Source organism: Macrotis lagotis, chromosome 8 (assembly GCF_037893015.1).
Source record: "Macrotis lagotis isolate mMagLag1 chromosome 8, bilby.v1.9.chrom.fasta, whole genome shotgun sequence".
NCBI classification, from domain to species: Eukaryota; Metazoa; Chordata; class Mammalia; order Peramelemorphia; family Peramelidae; genus Macrotis; species Macrotis lagotis.
Genome location: NC_133665.1, coordinates 3,110,741 through 3,132,070, shown reverse-complemented (window position 1 = coordinate 3,132,070; position 21,330 = coordinate 3,110,741). Strand labels below are relative to the sequence as shown.

The window sequence follows — 21,330 nt, the reverse complement described above, 5'->3', positions numbered from 1 at the left end:
ATAATGGGGAAAAATTAAAGCCCAGAGAAGGTAAATAAGCTTCCCAAGGTCTTCTGTATAGAACAACCAAGATTTGAACTCAGATCCTATGATTCCAAATTGGGTGATTTTTCCTAGGATACCGATAACCATGCTATGTCCTAAAAGTAACTCACGCTAATCTATAATATATAGTATTTTCAAGTTTATGAAGCACTTTCCTCACAACTCTTTGAGGTAGGCAGAATTATTAAACACATTTTAGAAATGAGAAAACCGAATCTTCAAAAAGTAAATCAGGGTCAAATAGCCAGTGCGTTTTAGAGTCAAGTCTTGGATCAAGTCCTCTTCAGGATGAACCCAGTGTTGTTTTTGCAATTGTTCAGACTACCATGATGTCTCTAACTTTGTGGCATACTATTTTCACCTATGCTGAGAAGGTGTAGAAAAAAAATAGTAGGCCTTTTTACACAGATCACAAAGCAGTAAGCATTTATTGAGTACCTACTGTTGTCAGACTATTACTGTGTTGCCAAATTATTACTGTGCTACGGTAAACTCTGACCTAATACATAATCAAATTACTTTCTTTGTTTTATTTTCTATTTTAGGTACTGGTGGAGATTGATCAGGTGAAATCTAGAATGCAACTTGCTGCAGAATCTCTTCAAGAAGCAGATAAATGGAGCACCTTGAGTGCAGATATTGAAGAAACATTTAAGACACAAGTAGGCTATTTTGGGGGGGTTATTTGAAATACTGTGGAGAAAAGCCTAACTGGAGAGATAAGAAACCTGGGAAAGTCAAATGGGAGAGGGTGTAACTATAGAAGTTTAATAACTGTAAGGGTTAGGAGTATGTGGAAACATAGGAAGGGGAAAATTTGTAACTATTTGAAGTAATTCTGCTTCTCTCACTGTCTTGACATTGGGACTTAAAAGCATAAAAGTGTTTTCATGGGTAAATCCAAATAAAAACTTGTAGGGAGAGCAAACTGGTATTATCCTGCTTTTAGTCTCTTTCCTCGTCACTGCCTAATCCTCATTGGTAGGTGAGGCTTAATTTAATTACCTGTAACCAACATATCTGATATAATTCTTGACTATGTATATGAGAGAGGAGATATTTGGAATTTCTTTATGATTTGTGATATTAATTTTTGTCTTTGTATATTGAGCACCATAAATTATATTTAACATGTGATATAAATGATAATATTAAATATTGATAAAATTAGGCATTATATACTGTGATTTTAAAATGAATTCACAGTTCCCCTGGGCTGTTTCTTTCTTTTTTCTTTTGTAGGCAGTCAGGGTTAAGTGACTTGCCCAGGGTGTTATAGATTCTGAGATTATTTCTGTAGAATGTTTACACATATTATAGACAATGCTTTTTTTTTTTGATGTAAATGTGGTTATATAGCTTGAAGTTTATAATTTTTGAGAACATAAGTTTTTATTATTATCCCATGCACTGTCTTCTGATTTTGTTGAAGGATGTGGCTGTGATTTCTGCTAAATTAACCAGTATGCAGAACAGTTTGATCATGCTTGTAGATACACCAGATTACTCAGATAAATGCGTGCACCTTGAGGCATTGAAGAACAGGCTCGAGGCCATGGCCAGTCCACAAATAGTGGCTGCATTCAATTCTCAGTCTGTAGGTGAGTGCAAATCTTTTCTGACATTGTGACCACTTTCCAAAGAGAAGACACCCTTCCTGACTGCTTGAATAGGATCCTGGAATCCCTAGATCTTAATAGTAAAAGGGAGTACCCTCCTCATTTTTCAGAAGAGGAGACACTGAAGTGTCCCATGATTGAGGTTAGTATTTGGCAGGGCTGAGCTTCTAACCTGGCTGGAAAGCCAGCCTTCTTCCCCCTACACTGTGCTACTTTTTCCAGTCCTTTCAGTGTGAATGGCAAGTGAAACTACTCATGAAATCTGTGGGCTTTTGATTGTCTACAAGAAATGCTGTCTAACTATGTAGAGGTCATTCTGTGCAGAGGAAGGGGTTAGACTGAAAGGGTCAGATAGGAAAAAGTTGTGTCTTCTGTGATTTGATTTGTTCTGAATGACTCTCTTTGCTAATCTGATGGGATTGAGATGAAACTTCATAGTTATTTTAATTCTCACATTATTATTTGTGATTTATAGGAGGGCTGTCAAAACATGCCATTCTTGCATGCAAGTGGTACATAATACCAAATCAGATTGAAATGGGAGTTACTATTTCATTTTAATAAGTTGATATATTAATAAGAAATAAAAACACATATAGACATGCAGTCATTATGTAGCTCATAGTTATCCTTATGTCTTGTTTAGCAGCCCCCATTTATAGTTGAGTTTGACACTATTAATTTTAGAGCAATTTTCTCATGGTTATTGCTGGCTTACTTTTCTTCTTTTGAGGACTACCTAGTCATATCCTTTGACTATTTTCTGTTGGGGGGAACATTGGAAGAACATTTAGGGACCGTTTTGTGTAATTCTTTTATTAAATAGATGAAGAACCCTTTGAATCAGTTCCTTATGTATATTTTGTAAATCAGACCTTTATCAGAAAAATTTGCAAAAAAACTCCCAAATCCACGAATGTTTAAAACTATCATTACACATAATTGGAACCCCCTTCTGTGCCTCCCCATTAATTTTTTTGATTTATTAGCATTTTATTTGGTTTCCAGTTATATACAATAGTAGTATCTGCCTATCATTTTTGTAAGGTTTTGAATTTTACAATTTTTCCCCTCCCCTCCCTTCCCTCCGCCCCCGCCCCTCAAAGAAGGCAGTCTGATAGTCTTTACATTGTTTCCATGCTATACATTGGTCAAAATTGAATGTGTTATAAGAGTAAACATAATCCCCCCCCCTCCCCAAGAAGATGAGAAACCTTAAGAATAGAGAGAAAAAAATGTACTTCAGTCTGTGTTCAGATTTCAATGGCTCTGTCTCTGGGGTGAGTTGCTTTCTTTATCATAAGTCCACCAGAGAAGTTGCTTCAATATTTTTCCCACAGTTGTTATTACTAGCTGTACCTCCACTCTTTTCCTCCCCACTCTTATTTATTCTATTCTCTCTCTCTCCCTTTCATCCTGGCCCTGTCCAAAGGTGAGTTGTATCTGAGTACCCTCTCCCTCCATCTTCCCTCTCTTCTATCACCTATTCCCCCCTTCCCTCTCCCCATTCCCCCTTATCCCATCCCTTTCTTCTCATTTTTTTCTCTAGGGGTAAAATAGATTTCCTCACACTATTAAGTGTGTATGCCATTTCTGATGAGAATGAAGGCTCACTCATTCTTCCTTGCCTTCCCCCTTCCCCACTTTCCACTCTTTCTACTTTTTTCTTGACTCTTAAGTGAAATTTCTTAGCTTCTTCATCTCCTTTCCCTTCCTTCCAGTACTTTATCACCCATTGACTCCATCTTTTTACTATATTATACCATTATATTCTGCTCCTTCCTATATCCTGTCTATATATGCTCCTTCTAACTGCTATTATAAATGTGAAAGTTCATATGAGTTGTCAGTATCTTCTGCCCATGCAGGAATACAAACAGTTCAATATCATTAAGTTCCTCATAGTTAGTCCTTCTCTTCCACCCTCTCTATGGTTCACCAGAGTCCTGTACTTGGAGATCAAACTTTCTGTTCAGCTCTGGTTGTTTCAGTAGGAAAATCTGAAAGTCCCGTTTCATTGAAAGTCTTATCTTTTCTTCTGAAAGAGTATGTTCAGTTTTGCTGGTTAGTTGATTCTCGGTTGTAAACCAAGATCTTTTGCCTTCTGGAATATCATATTCCAATCTCTACAAGCCCTTAATGTAGATACTGCCAGATCCTGTGTAATCCTGACTATGGAGCCTTGGTAGTTGAATCGTCTGTTTCTGGCAGCTTTTAGAATTTTCTCTTTTTAGGGCAGCTAGGTGGTGTAGTAGATAAAACACCGGCCCTGGAGTCAGGAGTACTTGGGTTCAAATCTGGTCTCAGACACTTAATAATAACCTAGCTATGTGGCCTTGGGCAAGCCACTTAACCCCGTTTGCCTTGCAAAAATCTAAAAAAAAATAAAAATAATTTTCTCTTTGATTTGGGAGTTTTGGAATTTGGCTATAATATTTCCGGAAGTTTTTCTTTTGGGATCCCTTTCAGGGGGTGACTGGTGAATTCTCTTGATTTCTATTTTACCCTCAGCTTCTAAGATCTCAGGGCAATTTTGCTGTATTATTTTTTGAAAAATGAAGTCTAGGGGCGGCTAGGTGGTACAGTGGATAAAGCACTGGCCCTGGAGTCAGGAGTACCCGGGTTCAAATCCTGTCTCAGACACTTAATAATTACCTAGCTGTGTGGCCTTGGGCAAGCCACTTAACCCCACTTGCCTTGCAAAAAAAAAAAAGAAAAAAGAAAAATGAAGTCTAGGCTCTTCTCTCCTGGTCATGGCTTTCAGATACCCCAATAATTTTTAAATTATTTCTTCTGGATCTGTTTTTGAGGTCGGTTGTTTTTCCAATTTTGATATTTCACCTTTTCTTCTAATTTTTGGCTTTTTTGGAAGAGTTTTATTTCTTCCTGATTTCTTGCAAAGTCATTAGCTTCCTTTAGTTCCATTTTGCATTTGAAGGAGTTATTTTCTTCAGAGAGTTTTTTATCTCCTTTTCCAGTTGGCCAATTCTGTTTTTTAAGGCATTCTTCTCATTTGTCCTTTGTTTTGCTTTTTCCATTAGACCTAAACTGGCTTTTAATGTATTATTTTCTTCAGTATTCTTTTGTATATCTTTCACCAAGCTGTTGATTTGGTTTCTGCAAGGCAGTGGAGTTAAGTGACTTGCCCAAGGTCACATACCTTGGTAATTAAGTGCCTGAAGCTAGGTTTGAACTCAGGTCCTCCTGACTCCAAGACTGGTGTTCTATCCACTGTGCCACCTAGCTGCCCCATTTCCCTCATTCTTAAAATAGATTAGGCTATATTAGATTTTATCAAACTTTCAAGCTATTATATGTCTCTTCCCAGACCCCTATAAAAAACTCTTTGCATTCGTTATTTTCACTTTCTCTCCTTTTATTCATTTCTTTGCCCTTTGATTTCTGCTTTCTGACCTCATCACTCATTCAAGATTGCTCCCTCTGTAGTTAATAATTCCTTAATTGTCAAATCTGATGATCTTTGCTTAGTCCTCATCTTTTCATACTTTCCTGTAGCATTTACAGTTGATCCTTTTGTACTGTCCTGTATCAGTTACAGTTGATTTCCTGCTTCATTTGGACATTCTGTCTTCCCTGGGGTTTTTGTGAGATTATTCTATGCCAGTTATCTTCCTATTTTTCTGATTGTTTCTTCTCAGTCCCCTTTGATGATTCTTCATCCATATAATGTCTCCTAAACTGTGCATGTACTATATGCCTTTGTCCTGGCCCTCTTTGTTCAATGATCCTCTGATTACATTAAGTTCTAGAATATTATAAAGCCTCTTGAATGAAATCTTTAACAGGTCTATAGATTGTCTCTATAACTGCATATTTGTAGGTTGGACAATATTTTTTTCTCATCTTCTTACTTCTAGGTTGAACCCTTCAGTAGGATGGATTTAATTTAGGAGTCTTTATAGAATTCTAGAGAACTTAATATGATCATCACAGTGTCATTTACAAGTGAACAACTGAAGGACCTCACCATGTCTAGGGAATCCCTCATCCATTGAAACTCTTTTTTTGAATATTCTTTGTGACGGTGTCAAATACTGTTGACTAACGTATCTCTGTATTTTCTACTTCGCTAGTTATTAACAATCAGAGGATCATCGACAAAGTTATTATCTCTTTTCTTCCACCTTTCAATAAATATTTTATGATCTTAACCTGTGCATGAGAATTCCTTGTTGGAAGAAAGCTTTTAAAATTTCATTTTGCTCAAAAGAATCAATGTCCAGCTAAACACAGTGGGAGTCTGTCTTGTTTGTACTTTTTAGGGGTGGCTAGGTGGCACCAGCCCTGGAGTCAGGAGTACCTGGGTTCAAATCCGGTCTCAGACACTTAATGCAGACAGTATATTCACCTAGCTGCGTGGCCTTGGGCAAGCCACTTAACTCCATTTGCCTTGCAAAAACCTAAAAAAAAAAAGTTGTACTTTTTAGTCAGTCATGTAACTACAAAAACATGGTCTTCTGTAGAATATTGTTTATGAAAACTGTCTCAGTCTCAGATTTTTTAAAGTATGGCCTTGATTTGTATATAAATTATTTCCATGAGAATTTGTAGAGATGGGACAATTGATTAAACAAATGATGCTTAATAAATGCTTGTTGATTGGTATATATATAGTACCCATAGCTATATATTGTATATATTTTATATATATTTTAAGTTATTTTTCAGATTCCTTTTGCATATTTAATTATTTTTATGACTAATATTACTAATAATAACAACAGAATCATAGGCACATAGATTTAGAGCTGGAAGAAACTTTAGTGGTAATCTAGTTCAACTTCATTATTTTATTTTATGGATTTGAATGAAATTCATAGTCAATTTATTCATGAGTGCGGTAAAAAACTTCAGAATATTAGTTTACTTCTTTATTTCTGTACTGGGGAATGGTAAATTCCTTTTATATTGAATTTTATCTATAATAGAACATCTAATAACTTTCCTTATATATTTGCTTTATATTTTCCTATTTCAGATCAGGCCAAAGTATTTGTTAAAGTTTTTACAGAAATTGACCGAATGCCTCAGCTTCTTGCTTACTATTTCAAATGCCACAAGGTAAGAAATTGTTGGACAACTTTGATTGTATAATGTACATAACATTTTAGTGTAGTGGAAAGAATGTTAGAATAGAGTCAGAAGACGTAAGTTCTACTCTTAGTTCAATTTCTTACTGGATGTATGGCTGTGGACAAGTCAATTGATATGAGGCTTAGTTTTCTCCTTTCCAAAATGGAGATATTATTGTTATTAATATTATTATCATTATCACCTCAGAAGAGTTTTGTGAGGATTAAAAGACAAGTTATGGAAGGTGCGTTGTAAATGTAAAGTTCTATATAAACATGGATTGTTTAAAAATTGTTTGTTTATAAATCTCCATCCCACCTTTTGGGATTTTTAGATTTTCCTATCCAGTAGGGGGTGCTCCTGGACTAGGATTTCAATTAGTTATGTTCTTAAACTTCAGTTTAAAATCTCTTGAGTCTTTATATGATGGGACATTGGCAAAAACAGTCCCAAAGGAATTAATGTGTCAAAGAGAAGATAGTTTGATCTAGTCATTTGAAAAGATATTTGTTTTTTTTCCTGTTTTTATGTTCTCTGGTAGTTGCTGTTCTAAATCCATTACCTAATAACATAATTGGAATATTGAAATTGGATATCAAAAACATTTGAAAGTTATGTCTGTAACTCTAATCCCTCTAAATCCTATCCTCTAGTGGCTTTTAAGGATTGGTATTTAAGGGGTTTTAGGACATGGAGCTTTCAAGGCTTCCAATAATTGGGAATTATTTTTTGTGTATGCATGTGTGTTGTGGTCTTCTTTTATAAATATAAACTGATGAATGTACATGAATACTTTTTCTCTGTGGTATTGTTTCAAAGCATATTACATAATGGTAAGTCATTTTTCCTACCAGAAGGGAAAAGCAAGTCCATTAAAAAATCCTTGGCTTTTCCTTTATAGGCACAACTTTTGGCATCCTGGCAAGATCTTTGCCAGAGTGATCTACCTTTAGACCGACAGTTGACTGAATTCTATGACACCTTGCTTGGTGCCTGGCACACCCAACTCCAATGGTCTATGCAGGTAAGTATGTATGAAGAGAAAACAGAAAAAAATCAAGGTTACCTAGGAAAGTTCTCCTCATGTTTAGTCTCCAAAAAGTCTCAGAAATTAGTCAGACCGTTTGCTTGGAGAGTTAAGCCATTTACTGTTACTAAAGGAGTTAAAAGATCAAATTAGAAACTCATGTCTGTAAAGCTTTTGGTTACTATTAAAATTCTTCTTATCACTTTTATCTGAATCTAAAATGGAATCTAATGTGACAGGTATTATACTTTGTTCTGTTAGTAGAGAGCATGTAAAATTCCTGAATGTCATTATCTTCTTCATATAAAAGCAAGATGAATTAATCACCTAGTATTTGTTTGCTGGTTTGTATCTTTACAGTGGAGTAATATTCTACTATCTGAAATTTTTCCATGTTATCAATACATCCCAAATACTAGAAAATTTTGTCCGAATCTACTATGAAATTGACCTCTGTTTGGGGGAAGGAATTGAAGGTCATGTATTTCAACTTGGCAATCTACAGTTGATTTCCACCAAACCTTTACATTTTTTTAAATCCATGGAAGTTAATCTTTACTTTTTTTTTTTTTTTTTTTTTTTAGTTTTTGCAAGGCAATAGGGTTAAGTGGCTTGCCCAAGGCCACGCAGCTAGGTAATTATTAAGTGTCTGAGACTGGATTTGAATTCAGGTACTCCTGACTCCAGGGCTGCTGCTCTATTTGCTGCGCCACCTAGCTGCCCATACTTGAAATTTTTAAGATGCAGACAGTATATATTCTTTTCATGGATAGAGTGCTGGACTTGGAGTCAGGAAGACCAATCTTCCAAATTCAAATTTGGCTTCAAACACTTATTAGCTATGTGACCCTGACCAAGTCACTTACCATGTTTGCCTCAGCTTCCTTAATTGTAAGATGAACTGGAGAAGAATATAGCAAACCATTATAAGTTCTCTGATAAGAAAACGACAAATGGGGTTACAAAGAGTTTAGACATGATTGAAAAATATGACTAAACAACAAATATGATAGTCATAAAAGAGGAAAAACTGATCCTGCTTTTGTGCAATGTCTTGCAAGGCCTGTTTAAATGTGGCTATTTTTTCTAATTGTGAATCACTCTTCAAGTTTTCAATCATTCATTGGTATAGGCCATACAAAAGGCTAGCATTTTTTAAAAAAGAGCTCACTGTACACAATGTCATCCACTTAGATTAAAGAACTTTTCCTCACATCCCTAATCTCTTCTCTTTGTGTTAGACCAAACCATTCTTGCACATGGTTTTAAAAAAAATTGTGGGTACATATCAATTTTCACTTGGATATCATACTACATTGATCCTGTCCACACTTACTTATGGCACTCCACCCCTTCTGCTACTTCCTGCATTACTAGAATAAAAGCACCAACTCTATTTGTTTCTCAATAAACTGAAACAACTCCCACTCATAGACATGTCTATAAAATTATAAGAAAAGGGAAGGAAAGTGCAGAGTGAAAGTGTTGTCATTCCTTATGTCAATTAGAGATCAGTAGAATTTAGAAGAAGCACTGAAGGGTACAATTCCAGGTTTTAAACTGTCCTATTTTGACATTTCAATAACCATATTGATGAATTGAATCATAATGTAATTTGAGAAATTTTTGATTTTTCCATGGTCTAGAGCAATGGTGTCAAATGGGCGGTCACTAAGCTCTACATAAACATCCCTGTGGTCAGCACATTGCCAGATGAGAAAGGTAGTAAGCAATTACTGAGCTCCTATGATATGCTGGTCACTAAGTACAACAGTCCTTGTAGAGTGAGGGAAGATGCACAGTAGGAAACTGACAAGGTGGGGATGTGGTATCTTATACTGGGGCACGACAGAGATATCTGAGCTGAGCTCTCTCCTTAAATGGAGATTTGGGGTTCATGGCCAAGAGGCTGAAGTGGATTAGTAAGACTGATAAGAGGTGATCCCAGTAGTGACTTCCTGGGGACATAGTGAAGAAGTCCATCAGACAAGTCTTAAAAGTATTTCCACCAGGTGAGGGATGAGGAAGTATATGAACTTAGAAAATTACAGACTACTATTGTTGTCATTTAGTCCTATTGCCCTATTGTATTTTTATTCATTTTGTTAAATTTTTCCCAATTGCATCTCAATTTGGTTTCATGGTACCTGGGAATGTTATGGCCATGTTTTATGCTTCTGATCTGGAGCAGCTATTTATTAATTCATAAGTTTCTCATGTACTCAGAAAAATCTGAGAATGAAAAACTACTTTGTGATTATTGAAACATAAATGGAAATAATAATTACCTAACAAGAGTTCCAGAACAGAAGAAAGTTAATTAGTTCTCTTAATAGTTTTCTATCTTCTGACTAATTATCCTTTTAAAATAACTAGTCACCCACCTCCTCCAATTTTTATAAAGGATAAAAACAACTTAGATGTGCCTTTTCTGCTTAATCTGTCATCAGATGGATTAATGTAATGCAAGAAAAGACACTGTTTTTCAATTAGAGTAGCTTTTAGATACTGTACTTGTATTCTCTATTTTTTCTTTCAGTATTATGCCTCTTTTATCTTGAATTGGACTAAGGGAAAGAAACCGTCTTCTCAGAATTTTCATTTCTTACAAGAAATTTGACTAGTGTTCCTTATCCATTAAAAACTTTTATTAGGACAGTTAGGTGGTGTAGTGGATAAAACACCAGCCCTAGAGTCAGGTGGACCTGAGTTCAAATACAGCCTCAGACGCTTAAAACTTACTTAGTTGTATGATCTTGGGCAAGTCACTTAACCCCATTACCTTGAAAAAAAAATCCTCAAACTTTTATTGTTAAACTTCACCTACTATTCTCAGCAGTAATATCTGGTTACGTTCTGGAATGAATAGTTGTATGAGTAGATTTTCAGTTCAATTGACTTCTAAAGTTCAATTGACTTGTAAAGTTCAGTTGACTTCTATGAGTGGGAGTTGTTTCAGTTTATTGAGAACAAATAGAGTTGGTCCTTTTATTCTAGTAATACAGGAAGTATATAAAGGTATATAATTGAAAGTTAAATGCATTGAGATTTTTCTTTAACTACTAATAATACTTGTTAGTAAGTTTTTTCAGGGAAGACGTTTCATCTTATTTGATTGTCACAACTATTACAAAGTTATTCTATTTCATGTTATTTTTAAACTTAATAACTATAGATCTTCAATAATATAAATACTAGAAAGAAAGTAGCTATCATTTTTTGTGGACACATAAATAGAAAGAATAAAGAAAAGTAAAGAGAAGTACAACTATTCCTTCCATGTCATTCAAGGAAATCCAAAATTACAATAATCAGATGTCAAGAAAAGATAGTTGATATAGGATGAAAGATGAAATATAAAAATATTCTTAAGAATAGTAAAGGGTGTTATTACCAAATATCTCATTCCTTCGTTAAGAATTTATTGATGGGGGCAGCCAGGTGGCACAGTAGATAAGAGTACTGGCCCTGAAGTCAGAAGTACCTGAGTTCAAATAATTACCTAGTTATATGATCTTGGGCAAGTCACTTAACCCCATTGCCTTGCAGAAAAAAAAAGCCAAAAAAAATAATTTATTGATGCTTGCTATTGGAATTAATAGGAAAAATATTGTAATCCTGGCAATCCAGGAGTTTTTCCTCCCTTTATTAGGGAGAGAATATATTAGTAACAATGCATTTATCTTCCTACTAGACTTAATCGTTGTGCATTTATTCAGTGCCTGCTATGTACTAGTCATTTTGTGAGAAGTTGGGGATACTAAGAAAAAAATGAAATAATCTTTGCCCTTAAAGAGCTTACGTTTTAGAGGGGGGAGATAATATAGACCAGCCCATAATTTCACTATTATAGGAAACCTCCTGCTGAGGAAGAATACTTTTAACAATATATCCTATTCTCTATTTTGAGCTGTATTTTAATAATATAACTCTGAAACTCCTTCTCTTTAGATTATAGTTATAATGCTGTATGGAGCACTAAAGGGTTAAAGAACTTGTCCAGTTTTATATAACTAGTATGTTTTAGGACCAAACTTCAACTCAGGTCTTTCTGGCTCTGAGGTTGGTTTCTCATTCACTATGCCACTAGTCTCCCCTATATATGCATGTAAATATATGTGAAATATGTCCAGAATAAATATGACAACCTTTCTTTTGGTCTTTTTCTAACAACTGAATACACAGTAAGTTCCATGAGGGAATGGGAAATGCCTTCCCTAAATCTTTCATTGTTAAATTTAGTACTTTGAACACAGGAGGTGCTTAATATGTGTTTGTTGAATGCTTAACTGAAAAATTGAATCATTTAGAATAGGGCCATCTAAAATGCTACCTGCTGGCAGCCTACATATTTTATTTGACCTCCTGTAGTTTTACTAAATGCTTTAGTAAATTAAATCAAACTACCATAGAGCTCTCATTATTATGGCAAATCAAACTATATTGTCTATTGTTTCAATAAAAACTATTAAAAGTAAGGTTGGACTGCCCTAATATAGTACATAAGTACATTAGCATATGAGAGAAAGAAGAGATAATTGTGGAATAGAATGGTGGGAGAAATTCTTGTAGAAGCAGCAGGACTCAACCTGGATCTTAAAAGGTGGGTAGGATTTAGGACAGACTGAGATATATAAAGTGGCAAGAGAGCAGTATCAACAAAGAACTGGAGTTGGGAACAAAAAAAGCATGTTTAAAAGATAGTAAGGACATTTCTTTGGCTGAATTTCAGAGTTTATATTGGGAAGAAATGATAAATCAGATTTGATAGGTATTGAGGAGACAATTGATTATTTCAAATAATAATCAGATTGATGTGTTAAGATTTGAGTTTAGTTGTGGTATATAGTATGGATTCCTAAAGGAGATACTAGAGATGGGTATGTCTATTAGGAATATTCAAGGTAAAGCCCCCATGGGGTAACAGGAGGAATAGAGAAGGGCCAGTTAGCTCAAGAGATAATTTGAATGAAGAATCAATAGATTTTGAAAAGAGATTAGATGTAGGGCATGAAGTAAAGGAAAGAATAAAATTTCATATGGTACATTAGATGGAAATGTAAATATTGAGATTTGAATCAAGATTGAAAGGAGGAGAAATGATTATTTTGCTTTTGAATGTATTGAATTCAAGATTATGGTTGATGTTCTGTAGAGGAAAGATATGAGACTCTATTTTAGGTGACATCCTGGGACTGGAAATGCAAATTTGAGAATCATCAACAGTTTATCCATTTGATGAGCCATTTTATTATATTCTGATTTATTTCCTTCCTACTTTGTTTTCTTTCAGACTATAAATAAGACTCATGTTTAGTCTAGTGATTAGAATTGTGGTTTATAGTTCATGGTTATATCTAGAAATTTTGTTTCTTTTTTTTTTTTGCAAGGCAGTGGGGTTAAGTGACTTGCCCAAGGTCACATGGCTAGACAGTTCTTAAGTGTCTCAGGCCGGATTTAAACTCAGGTCCTCCGTCTTCAGGACCAGTGCTCTATCTACTATGCCACCTAGTTGCCCCTATGTCTAGAGCTTCTTTTGGAAAATGTAGAATTTCAATAAATTGATTGGTTTGCTGAATTATTCCCCTCTTTTTTAATCTTTAAAAAATATTCTTTGTTATATGGATTAGTTTTCTGGAAGGAAGGGGAGAAGGGATACTGGAAAAGAACTATGAGGATATAAAAAGTCATCAATAAAATATATTAGAATAATATAGAAAACCATCTGTTTTGAATGTTTTATCAGAAAGTAGTTGACTATATTGAGTCTTTTGATTCAGTGCATGATTTTGCTATGATATGATTTCTTTTTGTTATCTTTGATAGTTCTGTAATAGCAAGACTCTTTTTTGTTTGATTTTTATTAGCCATTTTTATGTACTAAATGGAAAGTCAAGTGGAAGATTTGTAAATAGCCAGTTATATAGCAGACCATGTTAATAGTCTATTTGTGCCATCGTTAGTGGTATTTATGAGTTGTGGGGGGGGATAAATTGATTGAAGTGATTTTAAGCCACTTGTACTTATTGAGTTAGAGGACTTTTTATGAGACTAACACATTTTTTCCCCTACATAGGTCTTCAAGAACCCCCATGAGGTAGTAACTGTGCTTCTGATTCAGACATTGAATGCTTTGGTACCTTCTCTGCCAGTCTGCCTGGATTCTGGAGTGGAGAGAGCAGGGCCTGACACCAGGCTCACAAAGCTCCTGGAGCTCTATGACACCACTGCTCACTTTGCCAAGGGCCTGGAGATGGCACTTCTCTCGCACTCCCGTAAGGAGTTTATCTCTATCTCTGACTCTGTGTCCTTTCTCTCAAGTCTCTCTTCCCTCCTCCCCCTCCCGAACTTACTTGTTGTTTCACTTATTCTTTTTGGAGAATGCAGACTAGTTTTTTTTTTTCCCCTAAGTTAAACAGTTTAACAGGAAAGAAGAAATCTTAATAGGTAATTAATATTTTGATATAAAAATGTTTTGCAGTTTTAGTTGTTTTGGGGCTATCTGTCGCTCAGTAGAACCAAAGACTAGTTGCACTTTAACCTAGGAAATCTTGTTTGCATTTCAGTGGGTTTGAGTTTAAATGGGTCTAGGTAAAGATAACAGAAGCAATGTGCATCATATTGTAGGTATATTGTTTCTTTAAGGCTTCTTGGGACTTTGACTAATCTAAATTAAAATTAGATTTAAAAGAAAAAGTAGGCTTAAGAATCAGGAATCTCTTCTGATCTATACATTGGCACTAGGAATCATTGAAGAGTAAAGTATCAGCTATGTAAATACTGAGATCTGTATTTGTGAAATACCTAGTTATAGGCTACTCTTTTTGTGGAGGAGCAGGGAAGAGAAGCAGAGACTGATTAGGTGGAGATGGAGTTTGTTTCAGGACTAGGAGGTAATATGGCTGTAGGACTGTAGGCTGTAGAAGGGACCTTAAAGGTCATTTCATACCAGTCCCCAAATAATCATGGGCTGTGGTGGCCATTCATATACTGTATGAACAGAGAGGACTTGATTCTCTTTTGGACAAATAGTACATGGTGTGCTGTTTTCCTGATCATTTTTCCATCTATTTTAAAGCATCATAAATTTTTAGTTATATGAACCTTGTGACGCATATTAGTGTCTAATCCGGAAATTGCCTAGGTAAGGCCTTGTTCTGCCATTTGGTTGGTGTGTTGTCACTGACTTGGTTTATTTAATAGTTATTCTCTTTAATTACATTTGCTTATAATTGCTTGTACATTCCAGGGAGTGTTTATTGTTCAGTTTCTGGTGATTCATAAGGTATTCTTGGCGCACTCACTGGTCAGGTTTTAATTATGGGAGGCAGGAGATCTACTGTGGATATTACAGAGAAGTAATCTCTAAAGGAATGGGATGCAGTTGGCACTAGAATTAAGAGTTATGAGATTAGGCATGCTGCTAGGGTCAGGGTGGAGTGAGGTTAGAGACAGATGAATCAGTTGTATTCATCTAAAGGGATACTAGATACTGGAGAAGAAGAAACCTTTTAAAATAGTAGCTGTGAAGATCCTCTTTTGACATGTGATCAGAATACATCAGGCATGTATGTAAAATGCCTACAATATGCTAAGTTCTGAGGATACAGAAACAGTCCCTACTTTGGAAGGTACTTGCAATCTAATGAAGAAGACAACATGCAAACAACTGTGTACTCACAAGATATAAAATGCAAACAACTGTTTACTCACAAGATATATACAGAATAAATTAGAAGTAATCAGCGGAAGCACAGTACTAATTTTAAGGGGAACATGAAAGATGTCTTGCAGAATTTGGGGTTTTAGTTGGAACTTAAAGGAAGCCAGGGAAGGCAAGAGGCAGAAATGAACAGGAAGAGAATTCCAGCCATGGAAGGCAAGCCTGTGAAAATTCTCAGAGTCCAGGAATTGAGTGTTTTGTTCAAGGAATAGCTTGTTGCCTTGACAGATAAATAAACATGCAAACACATCCAAATGAATGTGTTTGAATACTTCATGTTTATAATCTACTGTGCCCCCCCCGGTGCCCCAAAGCAACAGGAAAGCATCAGAGTCTAGAAGTGTTCTCTTACATACAGAGATCTTTCCTAGTAGTTTATATTTTGGTAGTTCCCTTGATATGTTATTAAAATTTAAATTTTAGGGATGCCTAAAAACAGGAGGTTGTGAGGGTAAGGAACTGGTATCTTAACAATATTCTAGTAACAAAACAGGCAAGGCCTATGTTTATTTAACAGTCTGTATTTGCAAGCTAAGATGTTGATAGAAAAGTTTTTAGAAATGATTGTTGATTGAAGAAGCTATTTTCCAGAAATTTGTTTTAAATTTCTAGTTAACTTGTATTTCAAATTGCTTATTCCTTATAGGAGAAAACAACTTGGTAAAGGTCACAGAACTTGTGGAAGCTGTGTATGGCCCATATAAACCCTATCAGCTACAATATGGAGAACTGGAAGAGAGTCATCTCCTCATTCAGATCAGTGCTGTCCCTTTGGTAATGTAATATTTAATTAAACATATTTAGTATTTTGTACTAGATATTCTGGTAGGTGTTCTGAGAGCTGCAAAAGTATTAAATAGGGGGCAGCTAGGTGGCACAGTGGATAGAGCACTGGCCCTGGAGTCAGGAGAATCTGAGTTCAAATTTGACCTCAGAAACTTAATGATTACTTAGTTGTGTGATCTTGGGCAAATCACTTAACCCCATTGCCTTGCAAAACAAACAAACAAAAAAGAATAAAAGTGTTAAATACAAACCCCACACTTTTTAAAATTTATTTTTACTTATCTTTGTTATATAAATTTTTTTTTGTTTTCTAATTGCATACAATGGTAGTTTCTACCAATCATTCTTTGTAAGGTTTTGAATTTTACAATTTTTCTCCCTCCCTCCCTCCCTTCTCTCTCTTCAACAGAAAGCAATCTGATATATCTTTACATTTGCTTCCATGATATGCATGGATCAAAACTGAATGTGTTGAGAGAAGAAACAGATCCAAAAGGAAGAAAAAAACATTAGGGATTGCAAAATTACATAATACTTAAGACCACTTCTAAAAATTGAAGATAATAATCTTTGGTCTTCATTTAAACTCCACAGTTCCTCACTATTGTTCTATTAGAAACCAGGAGGGATGGGAATTTAGAGAAGCCAGGAAGGATTTGCATGAACTGATGCTGAGCAAGATGAGCAGAATCAGAAGAACATTGTATACCATGACAGCAGCATGGGGTTGATGATCAATCTTTTTTTTTTTTTTAAAGTACTCCTGACTCCAGGGCCGGTGCTTTATCCACTGCGCCACCTAGCCACCCCTTGATGATCAGTCTTAATGGACTTGCTCATTTCATCAGTGCAATAATCAGGGACAATTTTGGGGTATCTGCTATGGAGAATACCATCTGAATCCAAAGAAATTATTGTGGAGTTTGAACAAAGGCCAAAGACTATACTTTTAATTTAAAAAAAATTATCTTATTATGTAATTTTGCTATCTCTTATACTTTATTTTTTCCTTAAGGATATTATTTCTCTCTCAACACAGTCAGTTTTTTTTTTTATGTTTTTGCTAGGCAATGAGGTTAAGTGATTTGCCAAGGCCACACAGCTAGGTAATTATTAAGTGTCTGAGGCTGGATTTGAACTCAGGTACTCCTGACTCCAGGGCTATCCACTGCACCACCTAGCCGCCCCTCCACAGTCAATTTATATCAGTGTATAGTATGGAAACAATGTAAAGACTCTCAGACTGCCTTCTGTGGGGGATGGGGGAGGGAAACGAGATTGGGGAAAATTGTAAAATTCAAAAAATAAATAAAGAAAAAACAACTCCATAGTTCCTTCTCTGGAAAAATTGTACAGATTCTTAAGGGGGATTTACAATTCAACTGTCAATTATAGAACAACAATTTTCTATTTAAGGATTCTTTGGTAGATTTTCAGTTTAAATGTTCTGGTTAAACTGGTGACTTTATAACATTTAGAAAACTTCTTTTTAATGCAAGGCAGTGGGGTTAAGTGACTTGCCAAGGTTACATAGCTAGATAATTATTAAGTGTCTGAGGCCACAATTGAACTCAGGTCCTCCTGACTCCAGGGCCAGTGTTCTATTTATTGCACCACCTAGCTGCTCCTGCAAACTTCTATATGAGGTAAAATATAAAAATGAATGTAGGCAAATAGACTTCAAAGTGATTCCTATAAGCTCAGTGGGTGGGTGCTAATGGGAAAGCTATATCATTTCAATTTAGAACCTTATTTTGTTCTCAAGGTTCTTGACAGTTTTGAAGATAATCTTAACAATAGCAGTCTTAATTTAACATTTTTATCTTCCTCAGTCTCTTTTATGAGTTATTTTTGCCATAAGAAGAGAATATTGTCATTGAAATGTATTTATTTTCTCCTAGAGAATTTGGTCACCAACTAGAATCCTGTGGGGAGTGGCCAACTTAGTAATTATATAAAAAAATGGAAGGCATTATTTTTAATAAAACATACTTGTCTGTCAGAAATTTGTTTCTACAATCATACTGATTATCTTTAAGCATGTCTTCTATGGTTACAATTTCTAGCTGCTGCCCCAGTTTTTGAGTATGTTCCTATGGAGTTTAGAGGTTCTAGAATTAAATTCCCTTTTATTCTCCTCATATAGTTGTAGTATTAATAGTAGCTTAGTCTTTATGAGAGGCATCACACATCTACACATGCAACCAGTGGGCTACATTGTATCAGGAAACATTTCTGAGTGAAGTCAGATTAAAATGTAATTGGGAAATATTTGATAAAATAAATAAAAATACAACAGAACACAGATAATGTTAGTATGTGGTTTTTTAAGGTCAATATTACTATGTAGTCAATATGCATAATTTAGTGGTCTTGATTTTTATTTGAGTATGGCACCACTGGTCTAGATGTCTTTATGTCTAATGCAGCTTTTGTTTTATTCTTGTTTGATGACCAGGAACATTGGGAAGTTATTGACTGTGTTCAAGAGCTGAGCCACTCAGTGAATAAACTCTTTGGTTTGGCTTCAGGAGCTGTGGATAGATGCATCAAATTCACAGATGGACTGGGGGCTTGTGGACTTCTGTCAGCCCTGAAATCTCTTTTCACAAAGTAAGGCAGTACTATTCCCATATAGAGATATAGAAGTAGAAAGGAACCCAATAGGTCATTTGTTCTAGTTTCCTGCCTTTAGGCAAATGAATGTCTCAGTTATGTAAATTCTAGAACTGTGCTTATTCCAGATAAAATTGCCCTGATGGTCACTACATTTTTCTTGTGTTGAACTGAACAATTTCTTTTTGTAGTAAGATTAAGGAGGGATTCCTGATCATCCCAGAAGTTCTGAACAAGTTATTGAAAGTTCTGAAGTTCAGCAGGAAGGTTTTGTGACTAAGAGCAGGTCAGTCAATGTCAGATGTCATTAGAGGATTGTTAACAGGCTAGAAGGGATATTCCCAAATTCCTTTTATTCTATAAATATGGTTTTTACACCTGAACTAGGAAGAATTGAACCAAAATTATAAACCAAATCCCTAATGCATATCAATGCAAATTTTTTATAAATATTAGCAATAAAATATAGCAAGATAAGAGAAAAATCATATATATAATAACTAGACTGGATTTGTAGGGCTTGTTGGTTCAGTATTAGAAAACAATGAGCAGACAAGATAGAGAACAAAAAATCTTCAGATTATATCACTTGGTGTAGGAAAAAACTTCTGACCAAAAAAAGTACATATTTCTTTTAAAAACACTAAAAAGTCAATGGTAAATTGTACCAATCTAAAACCAAGAACTGACATTATATGTAATGGGACTAAATCCATGACTTTCCAGTAAGGTTGGGGTAAAACAAGGATTTCTTTATTACCATTTTTCTTTGTTCTGATATTAGAATCATTATTTGAAGCAACAAAACAAGAAAGCAAAATGGAGGATGTGTTGACAGGAGAACAAAATAATTGCTTTTTTTTTTTGCAAATGATATGGTTTACTTTAAGAACTCTAGTGAGTCAGTTAAAAAGTAATTGAAACAATAATTTCAGCACAGTTGCAGGGTGCATAATAAATCTACACAAATCATCGGCATTTCTTTATATTACCAACAAAGCCAGTGGAAGGAGAAATTCCATTTAAAATAACTGCAGAATGCATAAAATTCTTGGGAGTTTTTCCAAGGCACATACAGGAACATATGAATATAATTACAAAAACATTCTTTGCAGAAATATAGACCTAAATTAAAAAAAATTTAGGGGCAGCTAGGTGGTACAGTGGATAGAGCACTGGCCCTGGAGTCAGGAGTACCTGAGTTCAAATCCAGCCTCAGACACTTAATAATTACCTAGCTGTGTGGCCTTGGGCAACTCACTTAACCCCGTTTGCCTTGCAAAAGCCTAAAAAAAAAATTAGATTGTTTACAAGTAGATCAAATTAATACAATAAAAAATTTAAAATACCTCCTAAATTTATTTGTGACCATATCAGACCAGCTACTGAAGGACTACTTCTTAGAGCTAGAAAAAGTAATAATAAAAAGTAATCTGGAGGAACATAAAGTTAGGATTTTCAAGGGAAATAATGAAAAAAAGTGGGAAAGTAGGAGGCCTAGCAGTATCAAACACAAACTATAAAAAGTAATAACCATCAAAATGATTTGGTGCTGGTTTAAAAAAAAGGAATGTAGTAGATTCAGCTGTGTTAAAATTTGAATCAATGAAGAGGCAATATCATTAAGATTCCTGAGAGCACTTGCATTTAATAGGACTGTGAAGTTCTCTTTATAGGTAGGAATAATTTAAATTAAATAATTTAAATTAAACTTACTCAACAGATATAAATTAAGTGACCAGATAAACACAAATAATATTTTTATGAATGCTAGAAACCTATTAAATATATAACAGAGTATTTATTTATTGAAAAATTATCCATTTCCCCTACCTCAAGCGCAAAGTTGAAAGTTACTAAGGTGGTTAGCACTGGGTCAGGCTAGTCTGGGACAATTAGAGAGAAATGATAAAAAGAAAAAGGAACATGTTTTGATGGAAAGAAGAGTAGAGGGGAAGGAATTCTAGGTTAGTGAAAAGGCAGGTATAATGAGTTTGTGGTGAGAGAGGATAAAGCAAATGAGGGAGATAAGTATGTCCTTTCTTGGCTGCAGCAAAGGTTGTGCTGTGGCATGCAGCAGAGGATAGGAGCAGTTAGATGAGACAAGAGCCTTAACACAGTGATGAAGAATTTTAATTAGGTATGAAATTGAGAGCCATGGAGGGTTCTAGGAAAATAAATTATTTATTAAAGCCATACTATAGGAGGAAATCTTTGTTGTGAAATGTCACAGTATACTTTTGTAATTAGTATATTTTATAATACTAAATTTTAAAATGAAATTAGAGAAAAATGAAAATTGCAGATTATTCCTGAGAACTGAAGGATACCTAGATTCTCTCTTCTAAAATGAATACTTATAATTTGTTGATAATTCTTTCCTTTGTTTTGGATAACAATTTATTTATTTAAAATTTTTA

The 21,330-nt window shown here is 34.9% G+C and overlaps 1 protein-coding gene across 3 annotated transcripts in view; it reads left to right on the top strand.

Annotated features, from left to right (window-relative positions):
- The window catches only part of COG7 (component of oligomeric golgi complex 7), a 78,166-nt gene that overhangs the window by 18,219 nt on the left and 38,617 nt on the right, over positions 1-21,330 (top strand). For all 3 annotated transcript variants that reach the window (XM_074196235.1, XM_074196234.1, XM_074196236.1), the window contains exons 3-9: positions 591-707; positions 1,478-1,646; positions 6,664-6,746; positions 7,660-7,782; positions 13,862-14,060; positions 16,155-16,282; positions 18,753-18,907. In XM_074196235.1, coding sequence (XP_074052336.1) covers positions 591-707; positions 1,478-1,646; positions 6,664-6,746; positions 7,660-7,782; positions 13,862-14,060; positions 16,155-16,282; positions 18,753-18,907 — 974 coding nt within the window. The remainder of the gene's footprint in view (positions 1-590; positions 708-1,477; positions 1,647-6,663; positions 6,747-7,659; positions 7,783-13,861; positions 14,061-16,154; positions 16,283-18,752; positions 18,908-21,330) is intronic.